This window comes from Atractosteus spatula, chromosome 18, assembly GCF_055471065.1.
Source record: "Atractosteus spatula isolate fAtrSpa1 chromosome 18, fAtrSpa1.hap1, whole genome shotgun sequence".
Taxonomy (NCBI): Eukaryota; Metazoa; Chordata; class Actinopteri; order Semionotiformes; family Lepisosteidae; genus Atractosteus; species Atractosteus spatula.
The window spans coordinates 730825-755052 of NC_142723.1; the positions used below are offsets into that span (position 1 = coordinate 730825).

At 50.4% G+C, this 24228-nt stretch overlaps 2 protein-coding genes across 4 annotated transcripts in view; one reads left to right on the forward strand and one right to left on the reverse strand.

Annotated features, from left to right (window-relative positions):
* trrap (transformation/transcription domain-associated protein) overlaps positions 1-16868 on the reverse strand; it is a 101227-nt gene extending 84359 nt beyond the window's left edge. For 2 of the 3 annotated variants that reach the window (XM_088936654.1, XM_088936652.1), the window contains exons 1-21: positions 16830-16868; positions 15544-15707; positions 14531-14580; positions 14200-14310; positions 13282-13386; positions 12855-12938; positions 12490-12546; positions 12247-12372; positions 11626-11703; positions 11045-11133; positions 10778-10874; positions 10533-10671; positions 9707-9785; positions 8279-8513; positions 7434-7764; positions 6807-6904; positions 6148-6342; positions 5788-5979; positions 4393-4558; positions 3770-4026; positions 3215-3415 (exon numbers count right to left, since the gene is read on the reverse strand). In XM_088936654.1, the coding sequence (XP_088792780.1) occupies positions 3215-3415; positions 3770-4026; positions 4393-4558; positions 5788-5979; positions 6148-6342; positions 6807-6904; positions 7434-7764; positions 8279-8513; positions 9707-9785; positions 10533-10671; positions 10778-10874; positions 11045-11133; positions 11626-11703; positions 12247-12372; positions 12490-12546; positions 12855-12938; positions 13282-13386; positions 14200-14310; positions 14531-14580; positions 15544-15643 (2790 nt within the window). In that variant the 5' untranslated portion in view covers positions 15644-15707; positions 16830-16868. Of the gene's footprint in view, positions 1-3214; positions 3416-3769; positions 4027-4392; positions 4559-5787; positions 5980-6147; positions 6343-6806; positions 6905-7433; positions 7765-8278; positions 8514-9706; positions 9786-10532; positions 10672-10777; positions 10875-11044; positions 11134-11625; positions 11704-12246; positions 12373-12489; positions 12547-12854; positions 12939-13281; positions 13387-14199; positions 14311-14530; positions 14581-15543; positions 15708-16238; positions 16310-16829 lie in introns of those variants that run through there. The other variant, XM_088936653.1, reaches the window with a different exon arrangement.
* Positions 16342-23851, forward strand: tmem130 (transmembrane protein 130). The gene is made up of 9 exons (XM_088936840.1): positions 16342-16571; positions 18301-18522; positions 18709-18821; positions 19155-19326; positions 19566-19723; positions 20144-20228; positions 20826-21028; positions 22086-22201; positions 23419-23851. The coding sequence occupies exons 1-9, from the start codon at positions 16342-16344 to the stop codon at positions 23608-23610; spliced, it is 1491 nt and encodes a 496-aa protein (XP_088792966.1). The 3' UTR covers positions 23611-23851.
* Positions 23852-24228: the final 377 nt, after the last annotated feature.

Genomic DNA, 24228 nt, shown 5'->3' on the forward strand with positions numbered 1-24228 from the left:
AGAGGTTTTCAATTGTATTTGAATCCATTCAATCCGAAGCTGTAATCCTACCTTGTCGTCTATGCTTCTGTGATAAGCGCCAAGTTCCCGTCACCCTCAACAGGGATAAGGGGCTTGTTGATCGGAGACACGTGTATGGTATAAAACATGCTTTGCGACACGCGCTTTCTTTGAAATGCACAACATATATGGTTTGATATACCATTTTATTAATCTACTGTTCCTTTAGAAACATGGAACTACATTTAAGAGAGAGAAATGGAAACGCTTCCTTACAGGTCGTGGGAATATGGAACAAGGTACCAAACCATGCTGATGCAGATTCTTCTTTCGAATACAGCTGGATGAGATCCTGGGATCAAGTAGCTGCTAGCTAGCAAAGGGGGTTGATGGGCCCAGGGGCACCTCTCGTTTGAAGACATTTTTATGCTCATGTTAAAAATCCGCAGAAGTTTAAGTTACATTTCAATTTTATGTACAAACCTGAGACTCATAGGTTTTGGACTATCTAAAGGAGTTTTTGGACTTTCTAAACCGAATTGTTTCCTGGTCTCATTCTTTATTGCAATTGCCACATAACTTATAAGCCTTCAAAAACACAGAGGGCACAAATTTCCCTTTCGTGCTGCCTTCATGCTAGCGTTTGCAGCTATTGACTTTGGCACCGCTAGCCAGCACCCCCGCCTCTCTCTAGTCTCTTGCCTTCCTAATCTTAATCTAAGGAGAGAAGTCGTCATTCTTGTCCCCGGGCAAAACTGCTAACAGTCAGAGAAGGTAATTTCCTCTCAAAAAGGTCGGGCCTAAGCAATAAAAAAAAATTGTATATAAAAATATCACAGGAAAAGCCGTGTTTCACATTTGATTATGAAACGCAGCAACAGGGCTGAATCCAGAGCACACTGACAAGCTGGTTCCTTTTCAAGGTTTAGAGGAACCTGATGAGAGGCCAACCATTGGAAAATCTAAAACATGGCGCTAGGGCAGAGAGTCTTCATCCGGATGTGCCAAAGCGCATGTTTGGCCAATTGTGCCATGTGCTGTGCACTGTGCTCCCAACAGAGAGTCCTGAGTTACTAGGGAACAGAATACATCAGCCTGATTCACTTAATCAGGGAGCAAAAAATTTAAATCTAAAACATTCTAGCAAGAACATCAGAGGAAGGATCCTTTCTGGTGAACATCTGGTTTTATGTCTGTGATTTTTTTTGCAACATTTGACTTTTTTTTTTGCTATTGCAAGATCCTGTCAGAAGAGGATGACACGTTTCTGACTGTGTCCTCAGAGAAGTCTGCGCGTGACGTTTCCCTCGACAACTACATGGTCAGTCAGGCTCAACACCCAGTGCCCCACACAGAGAGAGAACCAGGATGTCAGCCTCTACCCACTAAACTTAATTCTATACCGAACCTGCCCTTAGTAAAAAATAACACAGCTTCCAGTGTCCTCAAGGGTGCAGCTCCAGATCATCACTCCGGGTCAAGGCTTGAAATCCCTGTAGTGACCAGTAATTCTGCCTGTTCAACAACTCCCTCAAAGTCACACTATCCCTTTCCTACGCCAACATGCAGCTGCGTGTTAAATGCCAAGATCTGCTGCGGCTCCAACTAGTTTAAATTCCTACACTGTTTATTCCATGAAGTCTAATGTCTTTAACAGTCCAAACACATCTTTGCACATTATTAAATTTGCCAAGCAAGAAAATAATGTTTACATTACACTACACGTGGCAGTTGCTACAACTTAAGGTAAACCTGCTTAGCAATTTGGGGAAAAAAGGAGTTCCAGGAAAAAAAAATGTGTAAAACATTTTCTGGGATTTCAATACACATTCTCCCAACACAAGTGAGGTTCTGATGAACTAGGAGGGTTCCCTCTGGGACAAAGCCTAAAACCACTGACCCAGCTGGGTGCCTGGGTACATCACATCGGAGAAGGTGCTCTCCTTCAGGTAAGACATTAAACGTTTCCGTGGAACTGTAGGATCCTTCGAGATGAAAAACCGCTGCATGAATTCAATGCTACATGAAACTCAAATTTAGAAAAGAAAGCCAGAAAGGAAAATCATTCAATCCCCTCGGGTAATTAACACATCTGAAGAGGTATTTATCCATTTTAAGGCGTACCCGTCCACATTGAATGTCTTAAAGGAAAACAATGTTGAGAAAACCTCTTTCAGGGAAAGTGGCACATAAACTGTTCTTGATTCCAGGCCCTCAGAGCTCTTACACGTCGCAGATGGATTAAAGGTTACCACCTAACCAAAGCACTTTCCTCCAGAGAAACCAGAACAGGGATCACTGCAACACATTTGCAACCCTAACAAGCTCAGATCCCATCCTGAAGCCTCAACACCTCTTTTCACACCAGAAATGCAGTGCCTCTGCAGTGGAAAAGGGAACAGAAGGACATGAGAGTGACAACGCAGTGCTAAAACCAACTCTACACCAGCCCAAAACAACAGTACCGTTGGTAAAAAACTACACACACTCCCGAGGCTGTTAAGTGGAACAGCAAAGTAAGGACTGCATTGTACCCAGGAGAACAAATATCTTATTTTCCATTCAAGCCCCCCAACTCCCCGCCAGTCTGCGGACACACACCGACAGCCTCCTCCTCGGAGAATTCATTTAGAAGTGCATGAAATAAGAAATTGCATCGGTTGACTAGCCACAAGCCGAAATCCAATCACTCACACATTAGTCTCTTAATATGAAATTATGCAGATAGGGTGACCTTTGGAGAACCCCCCACTACCAAGTGCTGAATAGAATACTTTCTCAAAAAAACAAACTGAAAGGAGAGAGGAAAGGCGTGCGTGCGTGCGTGCGTGCGTGCGTGCGTGCGTGCGTGCGTGCGTGCGTGCGATCCACTTCAAGCATTAACCAGATCAGGCCATCAGCCTCCGAGGAGCATGCGCGTGCCTCTCGGTCTCAAGAAGAGTGAGCCTTCACAGGAAGTGGAACCCCTCTGCTCGTGCGGCACATTCCGTATGCTGTATCTCTCCACCACTCAGAGCAAACAGCCCAGCTAGAGCCTGATGCACCAATAAACACAGAAGCAGCGCGGAACCAACATACACAATTTGCTTTGTATTTGCTTCCCTATGGACTGCAACTGGTTCAGAAGCCACGGATTGACATTTCCACTTTCGCAAAAGCATGGGACCATCTCAGGCAGCTCTGCGCAGGAGTGCAGGGGGAGAGAGTGGGGTACCTTCTCCATGGGCAGCTGGATGGAAGCCTTGCAGTCTGTGAACTCGGCGGTGATGCTGGGGCCCTGGACCTCGGTCACCACATACTGCAGCTTCTGGGACTCCTTCAGCATCTTGCGGTTGCTGCCGCCGAACTTCCCCAGCACGCGGTACGCCACGTGGGATATCGTCTCTGCTGGGTTCCTCAGCGTGCGCCACAAAGCCTGGTCCCCAGGGAAACAAACAGCCCAACAGTGTCAGATCCCCCCAAACTGGCCAAGTAAACAGCTCCAGTCATTACACCACAATACAGAGCTCCTAGGAGGCAGTAATAATGTGTTCAGTGAGTTGCGGAACAGGGCCCTTAGCAAGAAAGCAGCACCATCAGATCACAGATCTAAACAATCCTCACTTACTGAATACTGTACAGTCCTGCTTCAAAGCGAGCCCTGGTGCTCTCATTTCTCTTCCCACGGGTAGTTTTTTATTAAAAGTGTAACCGTATGAGCTGTTATCGCCTGTAAGAACCCCTCTGGTTTTTCAGGACAAGCGAGCAGAACAGAGGCGTGGGGCTCTACCTGCATGAGCTCAGCGCGGACAGGCTGGATGTGGTCGTACAGGAAGTCGGGCTGCAAGTTGTCCACGCAGAGCTCCAGCGTGCGCAGGCCCTGGCTCACCAGCGTCTGCGAGCCGTTCAGCGCCGACACCAGTGGGTCCATCAGCATGGGCAGGTAGGGCAGGAGGGAGCTGAGGCGCACGGGCACCGTCAGGCACAGCTCCACAAACAGGTCCTTCATGTGCTGCTTGTGCAGGCCGCTCTGGAGCATGTTCAAGCCTGCAGGGGCCCGTGGACAGAAACTGGGTCAGAGGCTGTCCTGCCTTCCACGCGCAATTCCAGTTCTACCCAGGAATCAAACTACAACACTAAACTAACAACAACTACAATTTGGACTCAGTCATACTAATGCACTATCAATTTGACTCTCTTTTACTGAAGCAATCTGAATGAAGTAGCCCATTCAAGAGTACATCAGCAATGTCCCAGCTGAGACTTGAACCCTCCACCTTCCGGGTACTAACCACTGCACCACCCTGCTGCCCACCACCTTTCACACACTACAGCCATCAAGGCTGCAGCAGATAATGAAACACTGGAATGAACTGGGGGAACTGCCCCGGGCACAGGGCTGGTAGAACTTACCCTGCAGCAGGTTGGGTAGCAAGGGCAGGAACTCCTGGTACAGCAGGTCGTGACTGCCCCCCCCAATGGAGCGGAAGAGGGCGCGCAGAAGCAGGAAGTAGTTGTAGGGCTCCTTGGCGGACTGCGCCAGCTCCATGGAGCTGTTGACGATCTTGTGCAGGTGGGGCTGGAAGAGAGCAGCACGCAGACGTCGGGGGAGGCCAACACACTGCTGCCCGGCTGGATTCACCCCACAGGACACTCAGCTCGGCCGATTGCTCGGGGAAAAAGGCTAAAAGAAAGGCTCTGGAAACCTCTACCTGCTCGCATTCAGGGGATGATCAGTGGTGACCGAGAACAAGGAACTAAAATTGAACTGACCCTCCCTCGTGATTCCCTCGTGAAGCCCAAGCTCAAGGACACAGGACTCGGCCCTGTGGAACCCAAGTGATTTGCCCATTAAGTAACAGAAGAGCTGAAGCCTTCCGTGTTTAAAAAGCTCTTTAAAACCGCTGCTCCATCTCGCCATTAAACTCTCATTCCTGCAGTCAAGACACCCCGAAGAGAAGGGGGGGGAAAACGTAGCAGATCAAAGGGAGAACAAATCAACACGTTTAAATTGGAGTTACAGATCATTAAATGCTCACAACCTTGAGCTGCATGATGCTGCTATTGACGAAAAATGAGAAGACACACTTTCGTTTTTTATAACAAATACTATTTTAAAGTGACCTTCACTTCATACAGCTTGGGTTAAGGCATCAATCTGGGAAAGAAGTGCCATAGCTTCTCACAGGCTTGACAGAACTCATTAAAATTCATTCAGAGCCGCTGATACCATTCCAGCCTTCAGCGGCACCATCAGGCCTTGTCAGAGAGCTCCGGGCCACTGCAGGATACAGATACGAGAAAAAGGACCCTGATCTTTAAAGAGAACCAGTGCAGGCGAAGGAGGTTGAAACTGCAGCTTTGAAAAGGGCATGAAGAAGAAAGACAGCTGTTAGAGCAATCCTGCCGACGTCAAGCCTTCCAAAAGGGAACGCGCTCGAGAAACCGGAGAAATCATTGAACTGCCACAGACAGGAAACGTTAGCAGCAAAGCAGGAATTTAAAACCTAAAGAACGGAAAGAGAAGATCATGACCAGTTTCTTTAGAAACCGTCTCTGAACTAGAGTCAAGCACTGCGAGAAGCGCAGGACAGCCGAACCGGAACTGGCACAACACTAAATAAAAAAAGCTCCGAGACTGCTCAGAAGCAGTCCCTCGCGGTTCTTTTGACAGCTTGTTTTTCAGAAACATACTTTTCTGCAGAAAGACATATATGCTTGCATTAGGAAAATGTGACCTTAACAGTTGACCGAGAAGAAGTTCTGGGCCATATCTCCTCCTGCCCATCGCCACTGTCAGGCCCTCACCTTGAGCATCTGCTCGTTCTCGGCTGCGAAGAGCGAGACGGAACCGAAGACCAGCTTGAAGAGCTTGAGGTAGAGGTTGGACAGCTCCACATTGGAGCCCATCTCCGGCAGGCGCTCCAGCAGGTACTCCACCAGGATGGTGGCGAAGAGTGCCGAGGTGGACAAGTTGGCGAGGAAGGAGTTGGCCACAATCTAGGGAAGGACAAGGACAGAAATTCACTGCCAAGCTAAACCTCCCCAAAAAACGGTTTTCCACAGCCTACCATTAGCCTTTGGAAATGTATTCTGATCACAACCAGCATGATGTCAGTTACATGAAACAATTAGACCGTAATAAGGTACAGTCGAGAGGGAGTTCACCTGCAGGGCGTAGTTCTTGGAGATCCTCTCCACCATGTAGGGCACCGTGGTCTGGAAGATCTCCTTGAAGGTGAGGGGGTTCATCATGGTGAAGACCCCGGCGAAGTGCTCCAGCACCTCCTTCTCCTCCTTCATCCGCACTGTCTGGCAGTTGGCCACGCGGATGTACGTCTGCCCGTTCCCAGCAATCTGCACCTGCAGGGCGGCACGCCGGATCAGCGCGGATTTACTCAAGCATGCCAGAAACAAGGCCACCGCGCCGCTTAACAGCACGCTGTCGAGTGGACCTCCATAACTACCCAGTTAGACAGATTTATGATGTTCAAGTTGACTGTCATACATACCTGAGCACAATGAACTTCTTGAAGATAGGAACATAGTAGCAGCTATAATTTTAAAAAGCATTTATATGACAATGATGTGCTAAATTCAAGTAGTGGCAGTGTTTTGAGTTCAGTGCAAAAACAGAGGAACATAAGCGTGGGTTGGAGGATTTAAGAAGTGGAGCCCAAATGGCTGTATCAGCCACGGCTAAGGCTCGTTTCAGCTTTGTCTCCCTTCTTCACCGAGCTTCCTTTGTATTTGTGTTCTACAAGCACACAATATGGGTGGCCCTTAAAAAGGGAGGCCAGCAGCTTCTGAAGGTGAGGTCCTCCTACCTGATAGATGTCCAGGGCCTGCATCGCATATTTGACCAGCTTGATGTAGATCTGAGTCTCCTTGGGCTGCAGCTGCTTGTTGGGGATGAACTGAGCCTCTGCCAGACAAACAGAAGGTATTTCTCTGAAGACACGGCAGGGTGAGCAAAGCAAGCACGAGAAACGCAGACGGACACAAGACCATAAACAGAACAAAACAAATCCCTCCTGTATTTTGTCAAAAGGGGGACAGTGTGCACGAGAGGAGCGCATGGCAAGATCTTAATTGTGAGCACATAAGAAAAGGTGCCAGCAAGAGGAGGTCATACCGCACATTTCAATTTGAAAATTCAGAACCAAATCTGAAACTTCTTGAAGAAGCCCAGAGTCTGGGCCTCGACGCTCTGCTTCGGAGGCAAGTTCCCAACACCCACCATGTTTTGCGCAAAGAACCATTTCCTGTTCTCAGGGCTAAATGAAAGACCTTTTTAGTCTCCAATTGTGGCCACTGTGAAGCCAGAAACAGCTCCTTGGGTTGACCCCATCATTACCCCTTAGGAATGTATACACTTGCATCAAATCTCCTACCAGCCTCCCTCGCTCTTCCAACGATGCGAGCGGAGAATGCAGTAATCCAGCCGCACTCACCTCCGGGCGCTTTGCAGGAGGTGATGCCCCAGGTGATGGTCTTCACCCCGCAGACCAGCGTCTTCACCAGGCTGCGGCAGTCCGACACCTGGAAGGTCTGTTTGTCCTCCTTGTCTTTGTCTCCCTGCCGGTCCAAGGCGGCGGCAGGGGGCGCAGGGATGACCGGGGTGGGGGGCACAGGAGTGGGCACGGGGGTGGGAGCGGTGGGGGTGGCCGGCACGCCGGGCAAGGCCCCCGAGTCCACCACGCCCATCTCCGACTGCGGCTTGCACTTCTTGAAGATGGTGACCAGCTGGTACCGCGCGATGGTGTGGAACTTCAGCACAAACACCTGTGAGACGCAGCGAGGGAACACACTCACTGGTGACCGCAAAGCAGAAAGAGCTGCCGTCTGCCACTAAAGCACTCTGGATGCGTGGCGAGCTGCGTATGCAAAAGTACCCGCAAAAGACACTTAAATGGAAATAAAACACGCTCTAATTGAAGGTTCACAACATAACTCAGGTACACCCAAAACGTCTAAAACAGCAGCACCAGCAGCACATTCACTGCATCTTTTCCATATTTCTCCGTCGGGCATTTGCGACTGTTTGATGGCGAAAGGGGCAGCAGCCGGACAGTTTCAAAGAAAAGCAAATGATTTTCCATGACGGTCAAGTCACACCAAGCGCCCATGCCCTCAATCGCTTAATATCGCAGAATGTATATGCTGAAATATTGCACAACACAGAAAAGGAACAAAATGAGCCCCAGCGACTGAATGACAGTTTCCAACAGCTCAGGCATCCTCCCTCCCCCCCCCCCCGTCCCACAGTGCAGAGAGAGGCCCCGCCCACACCCCCTACCTCCAGCATCCTCATCAGGACGTCCCGCCCGTTGCCGTTCTCCTGCTCGCTCTTGGAGCGGATACAGTCCACCAGGTTGAGCAGCAGCTTGCAGGACATGGTCTGGATGCTGCTGGGCAGCGACTCGTCGTCGATGTTCTTGGCGAACAGCTGCACGGCCAGCGAGAGGTCGTTCAAGGGCAGATTCTGCCGGACATGGTGGACCAGGTCCGCCAAGGTGCTGTAGGCCAGGGGCCTGAGAGAGAGCAGTCAGACCGTTTCAAACCACGGAGGAGAAGTCATGACAGATGATGACAAAAGGGCACAAGATCAGTTGTTCTTGGACTTTTCGGCCCCATTAAAAGCACTTGCTACACAAAATTATGGTGGTCAGAGCTCCAGAAACACAACTCTTCTGCTGTGGCACTCTTTGATGGAGAAGAGCCCACCTGATCTCGAGAAGTGCCGAACTCTGGTTTAACCTTGTACGGTACTTCTGGTTGCTCTTGTGAAAATAAAGCAGCACTTCAATCCCAATTAAAGACCAAAGGAGGGCTTCCTTAACCCCGCTGACAGAAAAATATTAGACATCAGATCCCAAGCCCCAGACTTCAAGGCATCTGTCAAATCTGCAGCCGAGCGATGTGAAAGAAGAGCCCTGAACAGGCTCCGTCAACCTGGGTAATGCAATATGATTCTGAAGGCTGATTCAATTAAGAAAAATAAAGGGGAAATAAAGGATGATGAACTCTCCCTGGATGAGTGGAGTCAGGCTGACAGGGCAAGGGGAACGGCCATACTGACAAACCCACGAGGAGCTCCCTGACAGCTTTGTGACAGGAGTCCCCTAGTGGCTAATAGCTGTAATGACTACCTAACAAGCAACGTTCCACATCTGCTCCTCCAGCCACCTCAGAGAGCCAATCTACAGCCCATTACCATCTACTTCCACTGCTCAGCGCAGGACACAGGGGGCAGTGCCCATGTCTTACAGGAGGTATGGAACTAACCCTGGGCAGCGCACCACCTACAGCCACATCAGCACAGACAAACCAGTTCTGTTTGCCGTACTGCAGACAGTAATATTTTTATACAGATGACATTTATTTCAAGTTTTTTAACCTTTTAACTCAGCTGGGGGGCATCCAGTCTAATTGTAAGGAAACTTTTTGCCGCATTTCTCCTACAGTGTCCCATTTAAACACACAACCTCTGGGAAATGGCTCAAGTCTCCCACTACCACAAAGCTCTCGCTGCAGCAACAAAACCGAACTTCGGTAAGACACACAAATGAGCGCTTGCGTGCCAGGTGAAGACACTGCCTCCTCGGCTGATCCAAGCCTCCATTTATTTTCCCTTCTTTCTCCCACACTCTCTCCCCACCCTGGTTATACCAGCCACGTTTCCCCCCGCGAACCAGTAAATAAAATTCCAAGTTAGCCTCGTTACCTCAGAGTCTCCCGAGCGGTGTATCCAGAGCCAATTAGTATGGACTCATCAAATAGCTTATCCATGCATGGAATGAATTCTGTAATACAAATTGTCATTGTTACTTACACCCTCGCCACGTCTGAAGCAAACATGAAGGCAATTAATTGTAAACTCTTTGCAAGAAATGTACTTTCAGAACCCCAAACACCTTGAATATCACAGAAGCCGAGAGCGAGTGGGGAGGCGGTGGGGGGCAGGGGGGGCAACTTAGTATGCTTAGAGTGTATTTCTGAAACCGATGCTATTAAAATCCTCCAGAGTGCCAATTAGGAGGGAAGTGTCTCACTCTCTTCTCATTAGTTCCTGACGCTGATGTCAGCAGGAGCCCCAGCGAGCCCAACAGGGGCGTTCTGGGGTCTGCCGGCCTTGCCGTGCCCCGGAGGAGACATGACAAGGGAAGAGCGAACCCCTCCTCCTCTACGAGCACCCCCTTTCCCCACTGCGTCCTGCTGAGCAGGGCAGGAAGCAATGAGCTCTCCCATCACCGGCGTCAAAGAAAAATGGTCAAAGCCGAAGCTTTAAAGACAAAACGGAAAACATCCTCATTAATGTCCTCAACTGGTGGACAGGAGTCAAACAAAGACCTGCTCTGAGCCTTCTGCACGAGGCACCAGCCGTTGTGTTCTTCAGACACCGCTTAGAAGCCAGTCGTCATACTACGCATTGTCCTTTTGAAGGACAGACTAATCCTCCACAGCAGCGCTCTTCTGAGAAACGGAAGCGCTGGCTGACACAGGCGGGCCGGCCGCCGCAGGCGCCATGCAGGGGCAGCGAGCGCACTTACGGCTGCGCAGGTCGGTGGTCAGGATGTGCTTGGCCGCGATCAGCAGCTCCTTGCGCAGGTGGGCCGTCTCCGAGGGGCAGTTGGAGAGCAGCTGCAGCATCCCCTTCACCATCTGCTGGGAGTACTTCGCCACCAGGTCCTGAGGGAAGGAAGGAAGAGACACCGGAGGAAGAGGAGCGTTTAGTTGCAGAGCACATGACACAGAACTGCAGCAGCAAGAGATGAAGAAGAGAGTTCAGGGGTACCTGATATATGCGGATAATGTAGGCCAGAAAAGACAGGGTTTTAATCTGGGCCGCGATGAAGTCAGCATACAGCTCCTTGTTGTACAGCTTGTGCTGCCTGCAAGCAGAAGTTCAGCTCATGACATTAAATGACTTCACTTGTGCTTTAAATACATTTCTACTTTTTTATTGTCATCAAGTCTAGTATATTTCTAGCTGATGATGGAAAGCTGCATGATCTGGGCTTGCGTGAGGGACTGTGGCACCCTCTGGTGGCAGGATGATTACCTGGCCTGAGAAGAGACTTGGAGCATGATCGTGTTCATGATGAGAGGCACAAACTCCGCCACCACATTGTGAATGTTCAGCTTGTAAAGCTGCAAAAGAGAACAATGCAATCAGGTGGACAGAAAATAGTATTACCACGCACAGGTTATTATTCATGTCACTTGTGTATATGCTCTTCTATGTGCATTACAACTTCCATCTTCCCTCTTCCCATAATCACTTTTTCCTGGAAAGGGTCACAGCAAACTGGAGCTATCCTGGAAGCAATGGGCAGAAATCGGGACTCCGGCCAGGCCAGAATGCGAGTTCAGCCCCAGGCGACACACACACACACAATATCAACTTAGCAACACAATAAACCAGCCAGAGTGTATTTGGAACTGACCCCAGTGCCCAAGAGGTGTGAGGCAGCAACACTGACCGTCCAGCCCCCATGCTTTCCCCCAGGTGCTAGCCAACCAACCCATCCTACTGAAAGAAACTAAAGCCCCCTCTAAGGGCTTTGTCTGGTATAATTAACATCCTGACAGAAAACCAACAACAGAAATGATGGCAATTGTTTTCCCTAAGGAAAGACCTACCTGGTACATCAGCACCACAATGATGGGCAGCTCTGCCAGCACCTTCAGGGACAGCGAGCCGCGAGGGATGATAGTGTGCTGAAAGAAAGCGCAGAGAGAGCAAGGGCTGGGGCGCGCTGCTCAGTCCTTTTGTGTGTTTACTATTAGTGTCGTTACTGGCAACACGCATTCCGAGACGCAGCCAGAGGTAAACCGGAGAGATTTACACCGGCACCTGGGCATGGGGAATTTTCGGACAATCAAGCCAGATAAAACACACATGTAAAATTACTAGTCTAAGAGATCTTCTCTTTCTTGAAGCAAGGCACAAACAGCCCTGAAATCTTTCTTGTTTTGTCCTGCCTAGGTTGTGCCAGGAAGCTGGAGTGTGATACACAGTAAAAAAACAAAACAAAACAGCAAACGCTGCTCACACCAAACCACACAGAAAGTGCGCCGTTTGTGGCCTACAGTTTAACATCTACCCGCACAGCGCTTGAGGTGTTGAGCGTCCACGCCTGCCTGTGAGAAAACGAGGGAGCCTTGGCATGGGCACGTGCGTTAGGGTGGCGCAGCCAGTAAGGCCAGGGTTTCGTCCCTTCAAGCTGACTGCAGGCGTCGCGGAGGCAGCGCAACACTCACTGTCCGCGTCTCGCTGTCCTCTCTCTCCGGCGCGGTCTTCACCACCACGGACGTGATCATGCCCACCATTTCAGGCGAGGGCACCGTGTTCTCCGCGATGGCCTGCGGGTTTTCGAAGTAGCGGTTCTGCCAACAGAGCACACCAGGGCAGGACTGTAAAAACGCAGGCCTGAGACCTCGGCAGCTCAGGAAAGGGGAAATACAGAGAGAATTCCCCTTTATTGCGACTCATTGAGCACTTACCACCACCTTGGGCAGCTCCTTATAGATCTGCTTCACAAAGTCCAAGAAGTGATGTATCTGTGGGGTGGAGATTGAAAGGTACATGTTTCTGGTGAGAAGGGAGATTCTGCTTTTATACAACCGTGGGAATGATCAGAAAATAATATTGCAACACTCAACGAGGCAACAGCACCTGAGAGAGGAGTTTTGATTTGTGCAGGCTCTCGATTTCGTGATCAACCTCATTGTTTTTCTGCAGCGCTCAAACTTAACGACCCTTTGAGAATTCTAAAGATAGCTAGACAAGGTACTTCCAAGTTTGAATCTTTCAATACATGCCCGGTTTCAGACAGTACCCTTTATACTGCTCCTGGTTTGAGCCTTACCTCTTGAGTGATGGGAGGCCGAAACTGTTTGTGCAGCTCGATAATAATTCGCAGGCAGATCAGCACGTTCTCCTCGCTCTCGATCTGAAATACAGGGACTGAGATTACAGGCTTCATCTTGGATACGCACAACGACCACAGAGCCAAAATACTGACCCATCACAGCCTATGAAGTTTCATCGCATTTCCCTTCCTTTCAGTTCCCAGTTTTAGGTGGGATCAAACTGGTACTTTCTTGTCATTTCAGCTTATATTCTTAGCTTCTCATTTGAAAAAAAAATTATAATACTGAAACTGCAGTGTGAACATTTCTACATTGAAATTCTTCTACTGGGAGCTTCCCAAGCAAAAGTGACCAAGGCTCCTCTGCTCAGCAAAGCTCTGGGGCCCCCGAGGTGTCCGGCCAGGGGCCAGCTAAGGTCCTCACCTCCAGGAAGCGGAACATGACGGACAGGATATTCTTGGTGTGGGGTCTGAGGTGCTCATTGGTGGGAATGCGATGGATTATTTCCAAGACCAGCTTCCTCAGTTGCTGTAAAGCAGACACACATGTACAGGACTGTTAAACATCGACGCAGTGCGACTCAACAACAAAATCAGCAATTTAAGACATTTGCTCATGCTCATCTTCTATCATGCACTTTCTACAAGTACATATTACATACCTTTTGGAGGGCAAGTATATACCAGATTCATTTTTCTGAATGGCCCCAATGAGTAAATAATCAGCACTTAGTGACATAAATTAGCTGGCGCTCTGATATCCAGAGCTAATATCTTCAACTTATTCTGTACCGACTTCACATTACGAGGGGAGGGTGGTGGCCCGATGTGATCGGCATTACTATTCATAGTATTCTAGGGCAACAGGTCACAACCCTGAACCTGAATGAACACTGTATTTCTGGAGCAAAATCCTCTGAATGTCTTGGAGGCTTCTGCTTCAGCCAAGTTCTTCAACGCGGTTTAATGGAATTTGTCCATCTCTTAAAATATTGAAATTGGAACAATTTCATCAAAGTGTGTTGGTTCAACTGTAAGAAAGTGGGCCTTTGTAGAAGGGAAGAATAAAACTCATTATGGGAGAATCTGATACAGAGTCACTCCCACCAGTGTCTTTTCATTACAAGCTGATCACATCCAGTTAATGGCATAACAACACGATAACACAGTAACATGAGAAGTGCTGGTAAGCAAGCTCAGGAGTCAGTGCTTACGGGTTCTATAGGATGCGGATGGAAAATAATAACAAGTAAGACCGAGTTCAGCAGGTGCAGACACCGGCAGACTTGGGGGAACCCCTGCTCTAGAGAGGTGACTGCAGGACATGGTGCAAAGAGCAGACCTGTGCTGGCTTCTCCTGCAGGAACTGCACCTCCCCATCCTGCAGGAACGTGAGGAAGCGAGGGATGATGTGCTCTAGGAACGTGGAATATTGCGGCGACGAAGTCACATTCTGAAAAAAACAGATAAAGCAATCGGGTGAAACTGCACAAGAGCGTCAACGACAGAGGCAGGAGGTCTGTGGCAAAACGTGTGTCTGCGTCTTCCCCCCCACCACCACCACCACTACAAATACAAATCAACTGATCAATTTCCAAGCCGCAAACAAAAAGATCTCATCTTTCTTGATCAATTTCCAAGTCACACAGAGTTAAAATGAAACAAAAACATACCTCAAAATTTTCGCTCACTTCCTGCATCATCTTCAGCTTGGTTTCATCAGCTGTAGGGAGAGCAAGAAGTGTTGCGGAGGGGTGAACAGGTGCCACTCACTCAGTGTAATACCTCACTGGCTCAGGGCTACAGTAGCTGCAGAAGCTCTCAGATCTTATCAGTTTAACTTTCAGCGCCCAAACAAAGAGGTCCAGCAGCTCAGCCGCACACCCACACACTCTCTCTCTCACACACACACACACTCCTTCACCCGTACAGACGCGCGTGAGCCCACGTGCCTTCCCTCCGCTGGGCTAAAGCACATCGCTCTCATCACAGGACTTCTGCACAGTGTCACTTCAGGTTTCGATCCACTGTCCTTCACTGGTGAACTTCCTCCACTCCCTGAGATCCTTGAACTACAGATGAAAACGCCAGTCCTACAGTACACCTCAAGACAGCACCAAAAAGGAAACCAAGAGCACACCTGCACCTCACACCCTGTGCTTGATAACGGCAGGACCTGCTGTCCGGGTGCAGTTACTGCAATGCCATGACTCAGGGGTTCCCAGTGCCGGCCCTGGTGCCCCACACACCTGCTGGCCTTCTTCCCATCGCACCTCCATCAGATCCTTGTAGCCATACTTCATCTAAGAAGTTGCTTCAACTGCATATTTGCATTTTGTCTCTAGTCACGAGTGTGGGATTTTACTTCACTTGTATTCAGTCAAAGCTCCAACAAGTTCATGAGCTGGGAACAAACAGTTCACATTCATATGATTATTATTATTATTAAGTCCACGAAGGACTGGATGGTGAAACTGAGGGCTCGGCTGGAACATAAAGCAGCAGGCGTGTGGGTCTCCAGCACCCGGACTGGGAACGACGGTCATAAACAATATTCAAGTGCCCTGATGCCCCAGGGCAGGATTTACAAGGGCACACCAACAGGAGCTGTGGGTGTCGGGCAGGACGCCTCGGGCACTGTCTGGAGGGGCAGCAGCACAGCTGGGCCGCAAAGGGAGACACTCACGCGTGTTGCTGTCCGTCAGGGCGGCCACGAACTGCAGGTACTTCTTCATCAGCGTGGTCTGGTCCACCACGGTGGGGCTGGGGGTGGCGACGAAGGCCATGGCTCCGACAGGACCGAGCGCTCACAGGGGGCGGCGTGGCGCAGCTGCACTGCCGTCTCCACACCTGGGGGGCAGCGCACCGGTCAGAAGACCCGCACGAGCTGCCCGCTGAGGGGCAGAGCGCGTCTCCCACCGCGAGGCAGCGCCTGTGATTTCATCTGCACATCCTCGGGGTGTGATAAAAACAGAAACTGCACTTCTCCACTCAGTGAAATGAAACTGGCTCACTGGGCTATAATTCGACTCATTTTCCCCCCAATATTAAAGTTTACTTAAGTGAAGTCTGCCACTCTTTTGTCGTTTCCTTCCACTTCTTCAAGTGACATCTCCATGAAAATAATAATTGGTACATATATTAATTCGAAAAAAGGGGTTTGGAGTAAAGGCTTGTAAACTGTAAACTACAACCGCTGTCCGAATTTCACTCTGCAGCCTCATACAAAGGTTTTATCTAAGTTCGAGTATTTCTTCAGCACGAGAAAAATTAAACACCCACCGAAGAGGTCAGAGACACTGAAATGTTTCGCAGTTGAAACTGTCAAATGTTACAAAGCGAAACAGAAGCACCGGCTCAGGAGCAACAGGGATCTCTTACATTTCTGACACGAGTCATAACGCTGTGCCAGTAAGGTGGTGGACATGTGCGAAACCTGGACAGCGAGGTTCATGCTGTAGCCCTGCAAAAGGGGAGTCCAGTGATGCGGTTTAGGAGGTTTTTTAACGAAACGACCAGCAGTACGAATGCGAAAACAACGAACGACGACAACAGGCACCCCACACGGGTCCGGGGTCCGAGCCGAGCGCGGGACGAGCCGCCGCACGCAGAGACAGCTGCGCCCTGTACTCACGGCGCGCCACAGTGCAACCGACAGCTCGGGGTTCGTCCGAATTTATCCGGGTTTTACCCTTTCGGAGCAGCGAGCTATTCGTGAATACAAAATGAATTCTTTAATTAAATACCCTGCACTTCAAAAACACTGGGCGGCGCTCCCGCCCCCCCCCCGCTTCTCTTGTCTCGGCCCAATCATTCACGGTTTTTTCAGTTTCCTGACACAGCGGGGTCCCCTGTCCCCAAGCGCACTCATCCATGAAATATTTAAAAACACGTATTTGCAGAGCACCGCGTCAAAACTAACGATATAATTTATTTATATCCAAAAAAAGTAACAATCACGCCTCAACTCACCCGTTCAACACAGACAGGAAAGCGCTCCACTACGACTTCCGGCGAAGCGAGTGTAGGTGAAGTAGTGCTTGTGTATATCCCATCGCCAGTAATTTTCTTATTCCGTAATTAGGGCTACAAACAAGATGGAAAAAATCTATTTTTTATTTAAATATTTCAATTTTGCGTCCATTTAATTGAAAGTAATAGTTTAATTTTTTAAATAATCTGTGGAAATATTTAAATGTCTGGGATCTACTTTGTTACCCCGCGAAATAATACATCAAGTTCCAAGACCATCGATTTCGATGGTCTTCCTTGTCGTGCTTGTGTCGTCATATGGAAGCGACAGCAGAACCGGCCAATGAAATCAATTGGCTTTCTAATGCGTTATTAAAGTATTCAAAACGCAGCGCTTTGTGGTCATTAGTCATTGATCTGTAAACACGAAACCGGTCAGCGTTCGTAATCCTGTGAATGATTGATGTTTGAGTATCATTTCATTCTGACACGCCTTAATTTTAAAAATTGACGCTTTTTGTACGAATTATTAAGTTGGTTCTAACAGTATATTATTATTTATTATTATTATTATTATTGTTGTTGTTTTGTTATTGTTATTATTATCACAATCTAGCATCATTATAAACTAGCTTAAAAAGATGTCAACATTGCAAAAAAACAGTGCAAAAAATGGAAAAAACGCACTCTAGTAAGAGGGGCACTTGACCTTGTCCCGAGAACTGTAGCACCGCTCAATCCTATTTTTTACATTTTAACCAAAATCTTAGATCGTGTAATTATCTTGCCAGCAGCAATATCACCCAGTAACTCCCAGCTGGCAGCCCACTGAAGCTCAACAGGTTCGAGCCTGGCCAGTACCTGGAGGGGAGACTCCTGGGAGAGCTGAGGCTGCTGCTGGAAGGGGTGTTAGTGGGGCCAATAGGGGGCGCTCACCCTGCGGTCTGTGTGGGTCCTAATGCCCCAGTATAGTGACGGGGACATTATACTGTAAAAAAAAAGGCGCCGTCCTTCGGATGAGAAATAAAACCGAAATTCTGACTCTCGGTAAAAATCCCAGGGCATTTCTCGAAAAGAGTAGGGGTGTTACCCCGGTGTCCCGGCCAAATTTCCACCTGGCCTTTACCCATCACGGCCTCCTAATAATCCCCATCTCTGAACTGGCTCCATCACTCTGCTCTCCTCTCCACTGAGAGCTGGCGAGTGAGGAGCGGACTGGTGCTGCACACTGGTGGTGGAGGGGAGCTCTCATCACCTGGGAAGCGCTTTCAGTACAGTGTCCAGAAAAGCGCTATAGAAGTGTAAGGATTTATTATTAATTATTCATGTAAAATCCGACACATTTAAATGTTTCGTCCCACGATTTCTTCAGGTGAGCTCGCAGTACTTGCTGTTTGCATCATGTCTTGAATACTGATCCGCAGTGCACAGGCACATGGCCCCCACCCTTTGAGACGCCTGCTCCATTTAGCGGAGACACGCTATCGGCTTACTCACTGACGGGTCTACGTGGAGCCCCCGGTCTTCCTCGTGATGGAATGCGGCCAGGAGGGGCGGGTCTCGCGGACAGGAGACAGCAGCGCGCGCCGCGCCGCGCGGGGCGGGGTGGGGCTGAGAGCGCGCTCGACAACAGGCACCCCACACTTTGCGACAGCGGCCACCCCAGCAGTAACAGAGAGGTCCTGTCCGACTGGTACGAGTGGTGTCCTCTTGGCGGTCGTTTTTAAAGTCTGTGCATCTGGTAACAGTCCGTGTGCGCAAAGCAAGTTGGTGTGTCTTTCCTGCCGCTGTCTTTGCGTTAATGCTTATTGGCGAAGCCAACCTGACCTGGTGTGAGACTTGCTTCTTGCCTTGAATGTAAAACGCTTTGCTCTGCTAGGGGCCAACGCGGCACGATGAAAGGCGCTCTGGTGTTTGTTTGCCTGTCGGTGACCGTGGTCTACCTGAGGACGGACGTGCCTGAAGACGAGGCGAGTCCGAACGGGATTGCAGGTAACATCGTGGCCCATGAGATTCACATTTCGCCTCTCCAGGCCGGCAGGGTGAGGTTTACGCAGTCAGGTGTGGAACAAGCTCGCCTGCCCGTGCGGCGGGGTCGAGGCTGTCTGGGAAGCTGAGCTTTGCTAAAGCACCGGCGGCCTGGACAACCTGGCCAGTCTTCGGCCCTGTGTTAGTTTAACGCACGGGTGATGCACAGGTTTCAGCTACAGAATGAAACGCGACAGCGGTGGTTTGACCCGTCTCGGAAAAGCCTACATGAAATAAAATAAGAGGAAACAAGTTTGTAGTCCTGTCCGTGAACTGCGTTCTGTGGGATATTCACAGCGAAAGTCTTGGGCGCCTTGAGGTTCCGTCAATTGGACGGGAATATGACCTACATTCGCAGCAACGGGGAACTGGCCAGCGACACCCTCACCGAGGCTGCCTTCGAGATCTCTGACCCCTTAAACCTGCTCAGCTCCGCGTCCTTCTCCTACACCTGGGACCTGGGAGACGGGTGAGTGCAGGTGAACCGCGCCGTGAGCGGTGTGGAATATCCCATGGACCCCTGCGCGGAGGCGGGGTCGCTCTGTGCTGTTGAGTGGCTCAACTCGTGAGTGCGGGGCATTGTTTAGCTCGATTAAGGTACTGCGTAGCGCTGATGTAACGGGTGTGGCCGAGTACCATACACGGAAACTTCAGCGCCTTTCTTCATTTTCTTAATAAAAGGTCTTATGTTTTTGTAACTGCCCACAGACATGTGGTAGTGAGCACAGAGTCCTATGTGCATCACACCTACTCCAGCTCGGGGAACTATACCATGAGACTGAAGGTGGAAGCGTACTGGACTGAGAGAGAGGACAGGCGCCGTTCGCCGAGATCTGGGACGTACAGCAGCGATCTGAAAGTGCTGGGTAGGGTCTCTAATACTGGTGCAAAGGACAAGTTCAAGTGTGCCAGGTTACAAGAGTGCGTCTCTATTGTGCATTTTCTGCACTGTTTTCTAATGACATTGTTAATTTAAAATGATGCAACACTATTACAATTATGTCACATTCAAAAATTATGGCATGCTGGAATGAAATGATACAGAAACCCCCTTCATTCTCAGGGTGATGAGCACTGACCTCTTTCGTGTTAACAGATCTATAGACCCGTCTTTAACTCTCCTACCATTCCAAGTGCATGTTCAGTGCATGAGCCGTGGTTAAAGTGGATGTCTGGTTGTTTCCTTCTGGGGCACCTGCAAAACGGCGGCTGTGCTGACTGGCGCCTGTGGCCTGTCTGGCTGCTGCGGCGCAGGTCGTGACCCTCTTTCCCCCTGCTGCTCACAGACGCTGTGCGGAGTGTCGAGGTGACGGGGCCCTCTAGTGTTGAGGTGGACCAGAGCACCCTGCTGTCCCTGGCTGTGAATGGCAGGTAAGAGCCCAGCTCCGCTCAGTGCACACAGGAGGAGGCTCGCTTCATCGGCCATCGACGTGCAGCTCGGCGCGCAGCCGGTCAGCTAGAGAAGAGAGACGCTGTTTCACACTTCGCACTCGGGGGGAGCTCCAGGGAGGCAGGAAACAGTCTGTCAGACAGCGCCATGGGATCCTAAATGACCAAGCTGGCGGGCAGGACCCTGGTGCACAGGGTCCGACAGCACACTGATCAGTCCTCACGCTACTGGGCCACCCACACCACATTCCCTTCGAGCTCTCTCTCATCCCAGTACTGACCAGACCCGGCTGTGGTGACGCCTCGGAGCTCTGACCCAGAGAGGTCCTGGCTCTGTGGTTTCAGGGTGTCAAACGCAGCCGCGGTTTTCTGATCTTCAGGGCAGGGCTGCTCCACGTGTAGCGGTTTGTGGTGCCTCGGCGCTGGTCCGTATATTTATACGGCATCCAGTAAGGAAAGGTGGAAGGTAAGATATTGAACAGGAGTGCAGGACAGAGACAAAACATTTTACTGCCCAGCTCCACCCAGTTAAAATCTGTCCTGCACGCACTTGTCGCTCACTCGGCCTTCTCCCCCCAGCCCCCCGCTGACTCTGTGCTGGGTGATGGTGCCAGACTGCGGCCCGCTGCCCCCCGTGCGGTGCCACCTGGTCAGGCTGCAGGGCACCACGCTGAGCCTGCACTACACCTTCGGCAGCGCCGGCAGGTACTGCCTCCGCCTGACCGCCAGGAACGACGTCAGCCTGCTGCAGACCTTCCACGCCTTCACCGTGGGCAGCGGCGGTGAGCGGGGCCTGGGGGGCTACTGGGATCCCGGACGCGGAGCCGCGCGGCCCTCCTCTCCGGGAGGGGGTTAAAACTGCATCTGCCCGGCCCAGCGGGAATGTGCTTTCATCACACAGCACGCTTCGGGAAGGGATGTGTAGAACTGATTTACGTGGTGCTGGTGGGGAGGAATTCTTCCTTTCGCTGCGTTTTTTGGGTTTCGATCTGCTGGTCTTTCTCATGTGCTCAGCTGCGCCTGATTAATGTGTTCTGGGGATCTCGTCGTAGGAAGGGCCAAGCGTTTAAGGCGACAATTGCTTAGCTCTTCTCAATCTCCTGCTTTTTAATTCAGCCTGTTAACTGAGTCCGTATGATTACATAAACATTTGTCTCGCCGAAGGAATGGTACTAGAAGCTCTTGTTGCGTGACTTCTCTTTTTTCACTCTGATGTTATGGAAGAGGCGCTGGGCATAGAAGGAAAAAACACATTTATGGAAATGTGCATGAACAGATCTGGAGCTACTGTATAATGCCTGTTTCAAGCCATGTTAAATTTTTCTACGGTTGAAAGAAATAATGCCTCCCTTGTAAATTAAAACTCAAATCGCCTTCTCTTCTCTCTACTGACGCTTTAGCCGTACCTCGGAATTCTCACTCCTGGTAGCGCCTGCCCTCTGCCATGCTCGTAGACGCTGTCCAGAAATGTGACTTTGCATGAAAGCGACTGACACTAATGTGGCATGCAGCTTGCTAAATGCATTGGCACCAGACCTTGAGAGAGCCTGGCTCTTGTCACATTATCACGGAGCTTGTGACTCGGTGTGAGCAGGTGATCAGTGATGACACCAGTGCTAAGACAAGGTGCAGTTTTGGGGCCACATCTCTGAAATTAACACATTTATTAAGGGGGCCTTTGCTGTTGGTGATCACTTCAGTTTGTCTGCTACATGATTTATGGGCTACAGAGAAATGGGACAAGGAAAGCTTCAGGATGCCGTGCTAGTTAGTGAGCAGTCTCTCCCTGTTCCTTTGTTTCTCTGCGCCAACCCTGCATGCGTGCGGACTGATCCACAGCGACCCAGCACGTGCTCTTCATCCTGCCCTGTGCCACGCTCATCCTCATCACCCTCGGCTTCATCGTCTTCGCCGCCTGTCGCCCCCACCGCTCCGCTCACAAGCACAGGGTGGAGGTGAGTTGCCTGACCTGACCTGACCTGACGTGGCAGGTGCTATAAAACAACATCGTGATGTCGCCAGCGTGCTTTTCTGCAAAAACACGGATTGTGGCAGATAGGGAGAACAGAATGGAGAGTGAGTCGGTCTTTACAAGGAAGCTGCTACAAGCCTGCTAAAAGGCAGCAGTGTGGACCAGCTGTCAGGGTCCCGGCCTTGTAACTGGAAGGGTGTGGGCTCAGGTCCTGGGTGGGGCACTGCAGTATGTAAGTAACTTTGGATACAAGTGTCAGCTAAACGCATTAATTCACCATGGCCATTCTATTAGTGTCCACAAGGGGGCAGGAAAGACTCATCAATCGCAATCGTATGTCAGGGCAGCGGTTATCAACCTGGGTTCTGATCTGGGACACAGTGGTTTAACATTTGAATCTCTGCACTGGCATTTAAAAAAAAAACGTACATTAAGTATATTGTTTCCAATAACTTAAGCATGCAATACATCAGCCGTCTCTCCTCAACCTGCGGACAGCAGTGATCGATGTGTGCTGAACAGATACGGTGCATCAGGACGTCTTCCGTCCCCACAGGCCCAGCGGTCGGGCGACGCGCTTGAACGAGGACATGTTTCTGGAACGGGTGCGGGCTCGATGCCACGTACACATCCTGTTGGGTGGTTTTAAGAACAGAAACCCTAGTTAAAAAGAAGTGGCCATAACCACGTAATGAGCTGACAGTTCCTGACTGGGAGCCTCCCAGCGCAGGGGTTCTTGCCCTGACGGTAGAGATGAGCCAGCGTGTAGATGATTCGCTGGGAGAGGGAGCTTTGTTGTGTCTTGCATCAAAGTGTTGACATTTCCACGCTGCTGCGGCGCCCCCGTGAGGCTTCCTGTCCCGGGGCTGTGGAGACGAAGAGGGAGGACGCTGCTGGGAGGCCGAGGGGGTCCGGTGGCGTCATGGGCACACCTGCCAGGCCTGCAGCGGGAGGCCTGGTGTGGGAGGCGTGCGGTACAGAGAGCTGCCTGACGCAGCCGTGCCGCTGTGCAGTGCCGGTGAGGCAGGACTAAGGGATGTGGTGTGTGATCCTCCGACAGGCAGACGAGCACCTCCCGGGCCAGCTGCTGCAGAATTCTACATTCGGATCTTTGTCACGCACGCTCCTGACTTCATTGTGTGTGTGTGTGTGTGTGTGTGTGTGTGTGTGTGTGTGTGTGTGCGCGTGTTTGTTCTGCAGGAGGCCAGTTTTGATTTCACCGCCCGCTCGAACAAACCCTCGCCCAGCAGCGCGGGATTGGAGATCTCCCAGGAGTCCGCCGGTTCCACCTGCTCCGCTTCTGTGCCGCTGGCGGGGAAGGCCAGTGGAGATGAGGAGGCCGCTCCTCTTCTTGGCCACCCGGGAGGCCCTGTGATGACGTACCTTATCTGATCGCTGCCCCGCCCTGTGGTCACTGCCTGCTCACCTGCCTGAATCCAGGCATCACGATCCATCCCACAAGGCCAAGCGTGGCGTGCGGAGGCGTTAGCGGAGAGCTGCATTAGGGTACGCGCACGCTACTCTTTGAGCGCTGCGCGTTCAAGATTAAAGATGTTTCTGTAATGAGAGGCTCGTATTAAGAGTTTCAGTGGCCACCACACAGTGAGAACTTATTTAATTAAAACTTGTTTAATATGAAGATGTTTGCTGTCTGTTGAGTTGTGATGAAGCTGCTTGTGTGTGTTGCTTTAGCTGCAGATGGTCACAGCTCCGCTGGTCACCTTGCTCTGGTCTATAGACCATCTATACAGTAGATCATCCCGGTGGGGCTGCACACTGGTGGTGGTGGAGGGGAGTCCCCATTACCTGTAAAGCACTTTGAGTGGAGTGTCCAGAAAAGCGCTACATAAGTGTAAGCAATTATTATAATTATTATTATAATTATTATTATAGGTTAGTGCTGTCACACCTTTGGGACTTAAAAGAGCCTTTAACTGATGACTTCCAGCACACACGTGCTTGACCGATAAAATGATTTTTTCTTTCAGTTCCTGTCAAAAGAACTTGGTG